At 31.4% G+C, this 12666-nt stretch overlaps 1 protein-coding gene across 2 annotated transcripts; it reads left to right on the top strand.

Moving 5' to 3' along the window:
- Positions 1 to 2002: 2002 nt before the first annotated feature.
- Positions 2003 to 12266, top strand: LOC130898042 (uncharacterized). 2 transcript variants are annotated; one of them, XM_057807075.1, is made up of 3 exons: positions 2003 to 2157; positions 4654 to 4691; positions 7581 to 8419. In XM_057807075.1, exons 1-3 carry the CDS (start codon positions 2095 to 2097, stop codon positions 8308 to 8310), a joined length of 831 nt encoding a protein of 276 aa, XP_057663058.1. In that variant the 5' UTR covers positions 2003 to 2094; the 3' UTR covers positions 8311 to 8419. The 2 variants fall into 2 exon arrangements, with proteins under 2 accessions (XP_057663058.1, XP_057663059.1); XM_057807076.1 differs by lacking the exon at positions 7581 to 8419 and adding an exon at positions 11484 to 12266 and having other exon boundaries at positions 2087 to 2157.
- The last annotated feature ends 400 nt before the right edge of the window (positions 12267 to 12666 follow it).

Here is a 12666-nt window from a genome sequence, read left to right as displayed (position 1 = left end):
TAGATATAATTGATGACAAGTTTAAGCAGCTCAAAATTAGTTTTCACAAAACTGCGCACCATAATTCAGATAGGGAGATAACTCCAAATATAAATGTATGTCGGGAAGTTTTGTTAGGAAAAGTAAAAAATATCACAGCAAGTAGGTTAGGAAATGTAGATAAAAAGGAGATCGGGCAATCGCAAACAAATGAAGTTAGTAGTGTTATAGATATCATTCCAGCAACAAACATAACGGAAAGATTTGACATAAAAACTGCAGCTTTTATATTGCCTAACATGGATGGGAGCGAGGATGCCACCAAACAATTCATTAATGGAATTGAGCTCTATAGCGAAAGGTTAGACAATGATGGTAAAGTCATGATTATTAAATATATTCTCAAAGTTTAATTAATACAAACTCATAACACTACCGAGGCGCTAATTGTCGACATGAAAAAGCACTTCTCACGAAAAAATCATCGGACATAGAAATATTGAAGATTATGCAACAAATGTAGAAAAACTTATGATCGATTTAACTTATCTCAATCTGAAAATACTAATTCCTTACCTATTCTTAGATCGGTGAATGTGTGAATACGTCTTCGGCTAATTTGCTTTATGTTCGTGGTCAAACTAAAAATTTTCGTGGAAATAGGGGTAGATTTTATAACACGTTTAAAGGCAGCTTAAGATACAATGGACGCGGTAATAATAATATTGATACTAATATAAATTTCAAATAGAAACCCGTTCTCGATCTTGAGAGATAGACATCATTTCTCTTGTAGACAACAAGGCGGGAGCTTTAACAACATGAGTAACAGTCTTATCATACTAGCGATTTCCGAGCGGCTGCGGAGCGGAGTAGGCGCGCAACTAATATGTAGCGAACATGCCACGATCACGTCGTGGGCGCGTAGCAGAAATGCAACGTTGTCGCGCACAATACACTCATTAATAAAATGGATTCCGAGGAAGAAACACTACTGTTGGCTTCGTTACTTGGAAGACGCCAGAGGCGAAAACGAAAGCATCTTTGTGTCGTTTTGCAAACGAATAAAAAAAATTTCGTACTTACCTGCGAATGTCAAGACCTACATTTTATAAGTTTTTGCATCTGATACAAACTGACTTTAACAATAAATAAGTACACATGAGATTAAATTATTTCACAATAAAAGGTGGTAAGTATCAGAATTTAGGAAATTACTATTTAGAAAAAAAATAATTATAAATTGTATATATAAATCTTCAGCGTTTTTATTTTTGTCATAAACCCTTGGTGAACAATTAATTGGCTGTAATGAATTATTCCGGGGTGGCTCCGGACTAGTAAGATATTCTGGATAGTTTGGAGCATAGCTATTAGACATATGCTTGTATTTTTTCAAAAATCCCATGATCTCCATTTTGTCATCCATTTTATGATCTGGATGAATTGATTTTGAATCTTCAACCAGAGGCAAAGTAAAACTGTATTCGGGTTCACTTTCACCACTTTTTCTGTCTTTATTCATCCTCTCGTCCATTCTTTGCATTAACTTTGCTTCATTTTTTTCCTTGAGTGTTTTTTTTTGTAAAGCCTTCAATAAACAAATTGCAAATTCTGTATCAATATACGTATCTCCCAATGAACAACATTGTCCTCTCACATTCGTGTCTCATTACGGACTGAAGTGAGTACAGGTTGTCGATTGTACAAGTTTTCCAAATGACTGAAGTTTTAATACCATTTCCATTGTTATTTAGTTAATAGAATTTTTCTTTTGACAAAAGTTCCACGGTAATTAAAAAAAGCTATGATAACTCCCTCATACAAGAAGGGGATTTAAAAGATATAAATAATTATAGACATATCTCACTTATCACTGGTTAAAGTACGTGTAATAGATTTTTGGTTAAGAGTTTGTTTTATGACGGACATGATTATCCACATCATTATTCTACTTTAAATTGTTGTTGTGTTTGTTTTGAGTAGACCTAGATAAAAACAGTTAATACTGAAACGTCGATCACCATGGATCAAAAGCTTAATTCTCTTCAAAGATAAGTTTCTACATCATATATATAAATGTTGTACTTTTTGCCTTCCTAACATTTTAAAAAAATGATTTATCCACATTTCATCTTTCTGGTATTCCTATTTACAACTGCTTTGGGCAGTACAAAGGTAAGAAAATTATTTTTTATCTCTCTACTATATTTTATATGTATTTATTAAAATATAAGTTAGTGTGTCATATTCTTTTGATGGAGTATTAAATGCAAATACTTAATGTGAATGGGTTAAATAAATAAATTCTTTCTTTTTTTGACTTTTTCATAGAAGTTCCCAGTTTTTGTTGTTTGTACTCTGAAATACAAAAATACTGGCCAGTGGTAATGATGTCATCAATTGACACCATACTTGTCTAGTTCTGAAATATTTTGACCAGTACATTAATTTTATATATCTGGGTTATATTTAAAATTGTGCTAGTATTTGATACAAAGTTAGTGTTCTCAAAATTCTAAAGAAACACCAGAGACTTTGTTCCCAAGTTATTATAAATGTAATAACGAAAAATTTTACCTACAATGCTGCATCCAAGATTCATAAAACCACAAACAAGAAATAATTGCTTTGTTCACGGGTCTGATTCCGAATCAGCTTTAGAACCGATCGCACGCGCACTTATAGACTTGCCTTCACCTTTCTGGTTAATATTTTGTTTTCTTCTTCTTTTCAAACTCCTTCATATTATATCATTTTGAATGTATTTAGCTTGTCTGCTTTATCGTCTACCTCGCCTTTTTGCGTTTTGATTTTAATGTCGACTATCACCTTCAATAAAGTTTACTCTGAGTATTGTAGTTTCCATCGATCTCTGTGTGACTTTTTACTTATCTGCGCTCTGTATACTCATAGACATTATTTTCATTGGTGACAGGAAGTGATAAATTTCTTCCTTAATAGCATGGATACCATTTTAAATATATGTGCCAGTTTTCTAAAGGTGATCCAGGTCAGCGCTAATCTCTTCCTCCATTTTTTGGTTTCTTTTTGCTGATAGATGTGATCACATAGATATGATACAACGATTGTCTCTGATACCCGGGTTCTATTGTAATACCTATGTTGACTTGGCTCATAAATATGGACTCCTGAATGCTCATGTTTAGGTCCGCTTTTTTCGATAACTAGTATAGAGGCATAAAGGCCATTGATCAACTTCTCTAACACTTGATCTATTGTGTGCCCCGTACTCTTTATCTACCAGGTAGAAATGATTTTACAAAGAGAGCTACCTGTCTGGGAGCTATGCGGTCACCTCTTTTGGCTTTGGAATAATTAATGTAAGTACTTTTGTAGATGGACAGCCTTACACCCACAGAGAAGGTGTTCGGCTATTTTCTTATAGAAACGCCCAGAGCTCTCGGGACTTTTTCCGATATTCTTCTAGTGGTAATTCACTGGACAATATCCTGTGGCCATATACCAGTAAATCTTCTTAGCTCTTCTATATTTAATGAAAGAACTTTTTGGGTCCAGTTAGTGGAATCTCTTCGATTGTTCTGCGTCTAGCTCCATGTTTCTGATTATCTCTTGTTTTCCCATTTTTTTCTAATCATGGCTTGATGATTTTTTGGAAAACCTATAAAAGGTTGTAGTTCTATAAAAGAAGAAATATTGTGCTGACGTATTAGTTACGTGATGGAAGATTTTCACCGTTTTTTACTTTAGTTTCAATGTAAATTTTAGATGAAAGCGCGAAAATTGATTACGAGGGGATCGAGAAATAACAAGGAACATCAATCTTGACTACGTCAATAGTTGAGGTTTGCTACTTTAGCCGCTTTAGTGAGATTATGTTGGCAGTGTCTCTTATTAAACATATATCTCAGTCAACGCATCCACATTAAGTTTTTGCTTTTTGTTAAAATAAAAAGAAGCTTAAGAAATTCCAAAATCTTTTCATTTTGATGAAATAGTAACTCTGAGGTATTAGTATAAGTTATTTTAAATGTGGAAATCAGACAAGTAAAGACAAGGAATGTCATAACTGTTAAAACTAAAAAAATGCGAAATAAAGAACTAGGTGGGAACAGAGTTCTTTCCACATCTACTGGAAGCTGTAAAAGAAGCATAAGGAATGTAAAAATATGTCTACAGTGATAAAGTAGTGATTCTAAAGTTGATGACATGAGCGATTTTGAAGTGGAAATGAGTCAGTTAAGGACGAGGCACGCCAACACTGTCAAAAGCAAAAGAAAATGTACAACAAATGTACTTAGTGTGAGCAGAGTTCTCTCCACATCCACCAAAAGTTGAAAAAGCGTCAAAGAAGTTCAAAAAATGTTGAAATCTGTTATAAAATGTGCTAACATGTACTTAATACGAACAGAGCTCTTACCAGATCTATCGGAAGTAATTTGAGAATCCTGACAATGAGAATACCCATGACAGAACAGATCAAAGTCATTCCAAAAGAAGCCTTTTAGAAATGCTTTCACTCTTGGATAAGTGCATTGTTGGTCAAGGACAATCTTTTTTTTATTATTTTATTACATCTCACCACCAATGTATTCGAGATCAGTTTAATTAGCTCAACAAATTCAGATGTTAGAAGACATATATGTTGATAACTTAATCAATCTACAGAGTTTGAATAAAATTTTTTTGCAGGAAGACCATTCACATTTCAAGACATCTTCCAACCAAAGGTGAGTTCAAAAATGAAATAATTATTGTAATTGTTAGGGCTTGTGCTCTTCGTCTCATTATTTAATTGCTACATCTCGCATATTCCCGTAACGAAATATGATCGTCTAACCAAATTGTTTTTCATTAGCTTAATGTATTTTTATATTATTTGGATAAACGAAACTTACATTACAATCAATTTGGTATAGTTTTGGCATTATAAACTGCAGATTTTATCGAAATTAAAATCGTTGCTGGGTGAGGTAGATATGAATAACGTAGTTTCTACAGTTTTATTAGTTCAAGATGAACACACAGTCAGGTATCTAAGTTTCCAATTAAGCTGTTAATTAAGAGCCTGTGTATTTATTCGGTAATATTGTGCAATATTTCATTACTTATAACTACTCACTATTTTTGTATGATACTTACTACGTGCTTTTATATATATACATGAACTATTAGAAACTATGAATATCCTTTAATTATATTTTGTGGTAGAATTTAATAGCTTTGAGGAATTGTAAAACTTTCTTGATGTTAGTGGGACAGATCGAGATGTTGTTACGTAATCGGTGAGAATGGGATTCAAGATCATAGTAGTATTGCAGTTATGGCAACAGGAAGATTTCCTAAAAAAAACTGTGTTGGCTAATTCAAGGTCTTTTGATATTTCCCACGAAAAAAATTCAAGTAGCACATTTTTGTTTTATAGTTTTAACTGTTGGCAAGTTTGACTTATTGAGTAGGACGTTATGTTTTGCTAAAACCATCATAAACGAGAAATGTGTACCTAGTTCATCGACTTCAAATTCACTATATTTTCTAGCTGCCCCTTTAAAAACTTAATAGCGTATAATTCCTTCGAACCTAAAAGTTAAAATGAAATTAATTAACTAAATTATTGGTACATCTTCGAAACGTTCCAAAAGTGATTTGCTGATGAAGAATGATGAAATAATAAAACTTACTTTGTATTAAGGTTGTAAAGAAAAAAGATCTATCAAATATAAATCATGAAAAATCCCCCAACGGCGTAACTGATCCATCTATTCTGTGTACATATTAAACAAAAAGTGGCCCTGTATAATTTGTTTTTATCACATACCCACATGATTTTTTTTATCAAATTCATTTTTTATAAACCTATTGACTTGGGGGTATCCATTAATTACATCAGCTCAGAATAGGGGTTCAATAGAATCTCACCAAATCCGAGGGGGGGGGGTTAATCGAAAATCTCACGTCAACTTCAAAAAATAGAAAATATTATAGATATTAAAAAAATTATTTTAAAAATTTATTTTGCAAGCTAAAATAAACCTCATGGCTAATAAAATCATTCAGTTTGAGAGTGATATAGAAAATGATGAAACTATTGATATTGTAAGACATGTGGCATTTATTTCGTGTGTAAAGCTGCAGAGCACAGAAGTCAGGATTCAACCAATGCGTGTAGTCAAGCGTCGTGCTAAAAAGTTGCTGTGCTTTGTGGATGAAAGTTTGGAAAGGATAGTCGAAGAAAACGTAGACATTTCCCGTTACTGTCTTCTAGCACTCCCAGAAATCCCAGATGATATGTGTCCAATTATTTCAATCGAAATAGTACACGAGTCTCCATGGACCGAGTAATAATTTTAAAAAAGTTTTGTTATTTTCTTTTTTTACTTTGAAATTTATTTAATTCAAATAAATTAACTATTATTTTTTCGAATAATAAAAAAAATAGTTTGAAATATTTTTAATGTCAATCTCGTAAGGGGAGTGGGATCCAGTCAAATCTCACTAAATCTTACCTAAACTGATCGAAAAATGGCTTACGTTAATCCTTGAAATTTTGCCCACTGGCTCGCTATTTATGGCAATACATAATTCAATACAATAATTTGTAATATGTTTAATAATATCGTGTGAATTAATTAATTTAGTTTTTATTTGAAACAGAATGTTCTGTTCTGTGTTTTTTGTCATTCTATGTTAGTTTTTCCTCTACATTAACTTGAATTTAAAAATTATATAATGACTTTTGTGAAATGTAAAATAGTTTCGTTAACGCAGTGATTTGTACGTGGCTTACAATCCTATGTTCGGTGAATTAAATCTCAGTAGACACATGGATAAAAAAGTCAATTTCCCTTGGAAAAAATTTTCATTGAAATTTTTTTAGTTTTACATGAAAAATTAAAAAAATAAATGTAAAAATCACAGTTTATTTAAAATGCAACAAAAAATAAAATTTTTGTCGTAAATCATGGTGCAACTGGTCTTTAAGAATGATTTAAATATTTTGAACATGTAGGTACAGGGTGGTGAAGTTTACACTTTAAGGTTTTATTATATTCATTCCCACTTCAGCTATTTTTCACACATTTTTCAATAGTTTTACCTTTATGCGTTAGTATTCATGACAACGAATTTTAACTTACTAGGAAGTAATAGTTCCTATAGGACCATTTTCTTCTACATTTTACAATATACTTTTTTTAGTTTTTGTCCTAGATTTGTCAAATAGCTCTTCCATTATCGTGAATAACGTTATATACATAACATCAGTTATCCAAATGATAATTTTCTATGGAAAGTCTGTAGTATGAAGTAATGCAATTATTTTTCAAACAACATTAAGGTTTTAGAGCTGTAATAACATTATTTTCAGACTGTTTTTCAAAAATTATTAGTAACAATACAAGTAATATTCTCGTTCATATAACAAACACATTCGGAACAAAATCCATAAGATTCGTGTAAACTGTATCCAAAATGAAAGAGTCGTTTGGAATTTGAAAATAACTATAAAAATTATACTCATTTGCACTGATTTATATTTCCTTATTGAGATGAGACTAATAATTTTTTAATTTGAAATCAATGTAAAGTTCCATTTTCTTATTAATATCCATGCTTTGTAGGAAAATTGTTCAAGAAACATTGACTGATGATGACATCACTGTATCTTATTTAACCAACTATGATTCAAACTTAGATATAACTGCTGTTACACAAGAAAACAACCCAGATGATTATTTGAATATTCGTCACAAGATAGTTCAAGATATTACTATACTTGGTCAGTATACAACACGTTTGGAATTAGAAAACGAAGCACGAGCAGATATATACGACCCAGAACCTTACGAAAAAACATATAACATAGAAAAAACAGGAATACCCATAAATGGTGGGGCAATAACAGCAAATGTTGATTTGAAAGTTACTGAAACCCTACAAAGAAATGTTAACTTTACGGATCTAGATTGGTGTTCTACAATTCAGTTTGATGCAGTTATAACGGGAGAAACTAGTCTAACATTAGCGACAGGCTCTATTAAGGACATAAATAGAACTGTATCTAATTATCCTGAAAATTATTCGTTCTTTGGAGTCTCTGATGCAAGTCCTTTGGTTGCTGTATCTGGACAAGATTCTTCAACATGTCATGATGAAACGTGTGAATCAAATACTATGGATAAAACAGATATGAGTGGTTATTACGTTTTTGACAATGTTTATATTATGACTATAAAAAGAGTCTATGCATCAGCTTCTAGTACCAAGTCTACTGATGGTGCTATGTATTCTATGCAATCAGTTATTACCGTAGATGGATTTGTTCAGATATGTAGTGATGGTACGCTATAAACAATGATACAATTTTATTTATAGGAATTTTCTCATGCTAAAACAATATAAATATATACTTGAAAATACAATATTTCAGTGAATAAACTTTGTTTAAATTTAACGGAAAATTTGTTTCTTTGCTATTAACCTAATTATGCAAACCTATCTGCAACCATTTTTCCAGACAACTAATATGATATATTCCATGTACTGCTAATTTTCTTTCATAGAATTTCTCAAAAATATTTTTCTTTTTACTCGTACCACTTCAATTGAAATCCCCTTAATGTTTGACAGGCTTTAATGTATATTACACATTACGCATGCTTCTTAAAATAGTTAATTTAATTTCTAACCTAATCCTCATTTCTATTTACTCTTACGGGTGTATATTAATTTTCCTACAATAAAACAATCGGCAAACAACAAGAACTTAAGAGTTGATATAACGAATCGTTAATATAAGTACATTAGAAGTCTTCAAAGCTCTCTATAGCCTTTGTCAAAGTGTCCCATAATATAGCAGCAATTTATTCACTTATTGGGAATGAGGTTTATTAGAACCTCTTAAAAAATAAAGTCCCGAGATCTGACACCACATGGTAAATTTAGGACTGAAAAGTGGTTTTCATGTAATTTTTGTTGATTGTGAGTTGACCAAACGCCACTATTTTGTTTGTTTATAGGTTCATCACAATAGAATTGGACTTCATCACTTATTATTAAAAACGCATTGTCATTTGTAACGTCATAAAATATTTTTTCACAAAAAATTCTTCGTTGTTCAATATTCATGTCAATCTGGTCAATCTGGTGTTAGGTATGATATCTCCAAGGTGAGAACATCGCCTAGTTGAGCGGTGAGGACTCTAATACCCGTATCCTATCGCCAGCCTAACCAGAAAATAGAATCGTCCATTCAGTCCAGACAAAAAGCTTTGAAAATTACTATATTGTCATTCATATTATTGAACAATTGAAAAAAGAGGAATGACGAAACGAGTCAAAAGTCTGCGAATTTCGGAACCTCTCACGTCCGTCATTCTCAATTGTGAATATAAAAACCAATTAAACTTAATCTCTCATCTTAAGCTCTGACCGGCTGGAGATCGATAGCACCCGCAACCGAGCTGTGCCACCTGGGATTTCAAATTTTAATTATTATTGCAATTTTTACAGGGAATACCATAGATCATATTTGTTTTTGTCAAGGGATCTTCTGGTTGTTTTAATTTAGTTAAGTTAAGAAAAGTGTTAGCGGGGGTTGTGCAGTTCTATGTGCAATTTTAATGTTCGTTACCCCTTTGAATTCCTTGCTAATTTTTTCAGAAAGAGTTTTAATGATTGGAATAAAACCAAAAACTATCCTTTAGGTATCAGCGAAATCCTGAAAGTGATTATATACTTTCTCGTTCCCCTCGTTTTTTGGCTCTTGAAAATCGAAAAATCATCCGATTTCGATGCATTTCTATTAAAATAATCGGTTAGGTTATGTTATGCTGGGTTTGGTTTGGTTTGGTTTGGTTAGGTTAGGTTAGGTGCCCTGATTCTATTAAAGTCATAGAAAGTAAGTTGTTTAATGTTAGAAAGATCCTATTTTGAAGGCGATAATAAAGATTGTATCAGAATACGTGAAAATGGTTTTTTGATCACTCCTGGTCAAATTTAACACATGATATATAGAAACAATTATCACATTTCTTTTCGATACTGTCAGGATCCACAAATTGTTTTACATTTTCATTACTTCTTACATATGCCAAATTTTCAAATCTATTTCAAATGATGTATGCAAATTGTATTAAAAAATTTTGAAAGTTGATTTACATATTCGATATGATAAAATTTTGTGATAGTAAGAATTTTACTTTCTACTACTAGGTACATATTACTACTTACTTTGCTCTAGACAAAATTCGAACCATCGAAATGTTCATTAGACCATGTGAATCTCACGTGCACATAAAAGTTTGCAAATCTTACTTATTAACATTCAAATTCATGATTTGTTTGTCCAACTAAACTTTCCCTTAATGTATTCCAGTTCAATTAGATTATAAATATAATGATTTGTATCATTACTCCACACTATTATGCCATCGAAATCGTAGCAAATATACTTGAATCTGTTAATTCTAATTAATCTTCTTAAGAGATCATTTGTTTCCTGAGCTTATTGGATTGTTGAACTTATGTTGATTTTAAAAGAATTGAAGAAAGGTCTTTTATGCTTCAAGGTAATATAACCCAAAATACCTTTTTTCCTCATTTGACATTTCTAAAATACATAGTTTAATGGCAAATAGCTTTTTTGCATCATGTATTCAAAAGTTCCTTGTTATTCCTAATATTCATCTAAACATTAGGGAAACAATGACGTTTGCCAATAGATGCACATAGTTTGGTTCCAGTATAACCATATTTTCATAAAACAGATCAAAGTTACAAAAGGAAGAGTTTTCAATATGGGTGAATTGAAAGAAATTTATCTTAGATTGAATTCTGATTGGTATATCTAAAAAATAGGTATTACTTTATGTTGAATTTTACCATAGACCTCGACAAGGCTTAATAAAAGATGAAGGAAAATAATTTGAGTATCTGATTCAATCAAATATCATTTGTTGAGCTTTAGTATCTAGAATATTAGGAAGTGAAAAAAAATATGAGGAAATAAATTCAACGGTATCTGAAGAAGGGTTTGAGAACATTTTGAACAATTACGTTTTTTTTTCGATTTGTATCATGAACAGTGCATAAAGTCTTCTTAAAAAATGGATAATGATTATAAAATTAACATCATATTATAAGAAATATACAATTTGGTTGTTTTTTAGGGAATTTGTCTTCCCCCAAGGAATATTTTTTTCACATTTTTAGGCTCTGTTTCCAAGTCTTCTTAAAAAATGGATAATGATTATAAAATTAACATCATATTATAAGAAATATACAATTTGGTTGTTTTTTAGGGAATTTGTCTTCCCCCAAGGAATATTTTTTTCACATTTTTAGGCTCTGTTTCCAAGGGAATTGAACCGCTGTATTTTTATCCAAGTTTAGACTCAGTTCCACCATCTCTCCGTTTTTTAGGGGTCCTGTATAATGTCTTACAGACATGCTCCTGTTTTTCAGAATAATGTTTATTCGTCAATTCCACGATGTTAAACAAATATTTTTATTTTTTGTTCTAGGAAAGTATCACCGACAGAGTTTGTAGAAGGTTTTACCACAATATCCCATATCACGGATTACTACAGCAGTCTGAATATTTCTGAGGTGTCCACAACTAACAACCCAGATGATTATCTTGTTATGTATTACAATATTTCTGTGGAAATAATGATACCGGGTCTTTTCAGATGGTCTGTTTCAGCTGAAAAATCTGACGTTCGTAGTCCGTACTCTGACGAACGTAAAGAAATTAAAAGAAATATGGAAACTACAAATGAAGAAGCCGGTGTTGATTTTTCAATTACCACAATAGACTCTATTTGGAGTAAAGTAGATTTTAGTAATATGGACACACGATCAAGAATAGAATATAATCTAACTATAGTAATCAATACTAATGTTACGTGGAATTCAGAGTTTCTTAATTCTATTGAAAGGTCATTACCAACGATAAATGATAACAAATATTTAGGGTCGAGTGATTATCCAGCATTTGTGCCTCTAGTCAATACCACTGGTCATGACAATGCTATTTGCCAGAATCAAATTTGTTCTTCGAGCACTGAGACTCAAGAATTGATAGACTCATATAATATGTTTGACAAAGTTTCTCTTTATAATCAGAAAATAATTTCATCAACTGTGCAGAGTACCACCTATTCGAACGATGTCAATACCACGTTTTCCATGCTGTCAAAAATTCAATTACAGTATGTTGTTGTTATAGGTGAGGAAAGATGTGTGTGAGTTCGAAACCGCACAGTGTTTTGTGGTTAATTTAAATAAAAAAAATATATATTTTACATTTTTTATTTTCTAACATTTACCTACAAATATTTATTCAAATGAGTTTTCTTTTTTCAATAAATTAAATATGATATATATACTTATAGTAGGTATTATTACTAAATCATTCAAACTGTTACATTGTAACTGAAATAAATTACATTGTTTCCTATAGTGTTATTTATGCTCATCTTATTTATCATCCAGACATATTTATAAAGGAGTGAAAATGCCAATATTTTGACTAGACAACATGTAGGCATATTACCTTTATCACAAACATCTTCGGTCAAGTCAGTATTAATATTGGGAGAAAGATTCTGTATGTCATTTATATTGGATGGAAAACTAGTTTTTCCCAGACCAAACTAGTTGATTCTGAAATAAATACACACACTCTAGAATAAACAAGTACGG

The sequence above is a fragment of the Diorhabda carinulata genome, chromosome 9, assembly GCF_026250575.1.
Source record: "Diorhabda carinulata isolate Delta chromosome 9, icDioCari1.1, whole genome shotgun sequence".
Lineage (NCBI taxonomy): Eukaryota > Metazoa > Arthropoda > Insecta > Coleoptera > Chrysomelidae > Diorhabda > Diorhabda carinulata.
Note: the sequence above shows the minus strand (reverse complement) of the source record. Positions and strands in the feature narration are given on the sequence as shown.

Coding starts and splice junctions, on each gene's coding strand:
- LOC130898042 (XM_057807075.1), top strand. CDS start 2,095: ATGATTTATCCACATTTCATCTTTCTGGTATTCCTATTTACAACTGCT. Junction 2,158..4,653: donor CTGCTTTGGGCAGTACAAAG/GTAAGAAAATTA, acceptor ATTTTTTTGCAG/GAAGACCATTCACATTTCAA. Junction 4,692..7,580: donor AAGACATCTTCCAACCAAAG/GTGAGTTCAAAA, acceptor CATGCTTTGTAG/GAAAATTGTTCAAGAAACAT.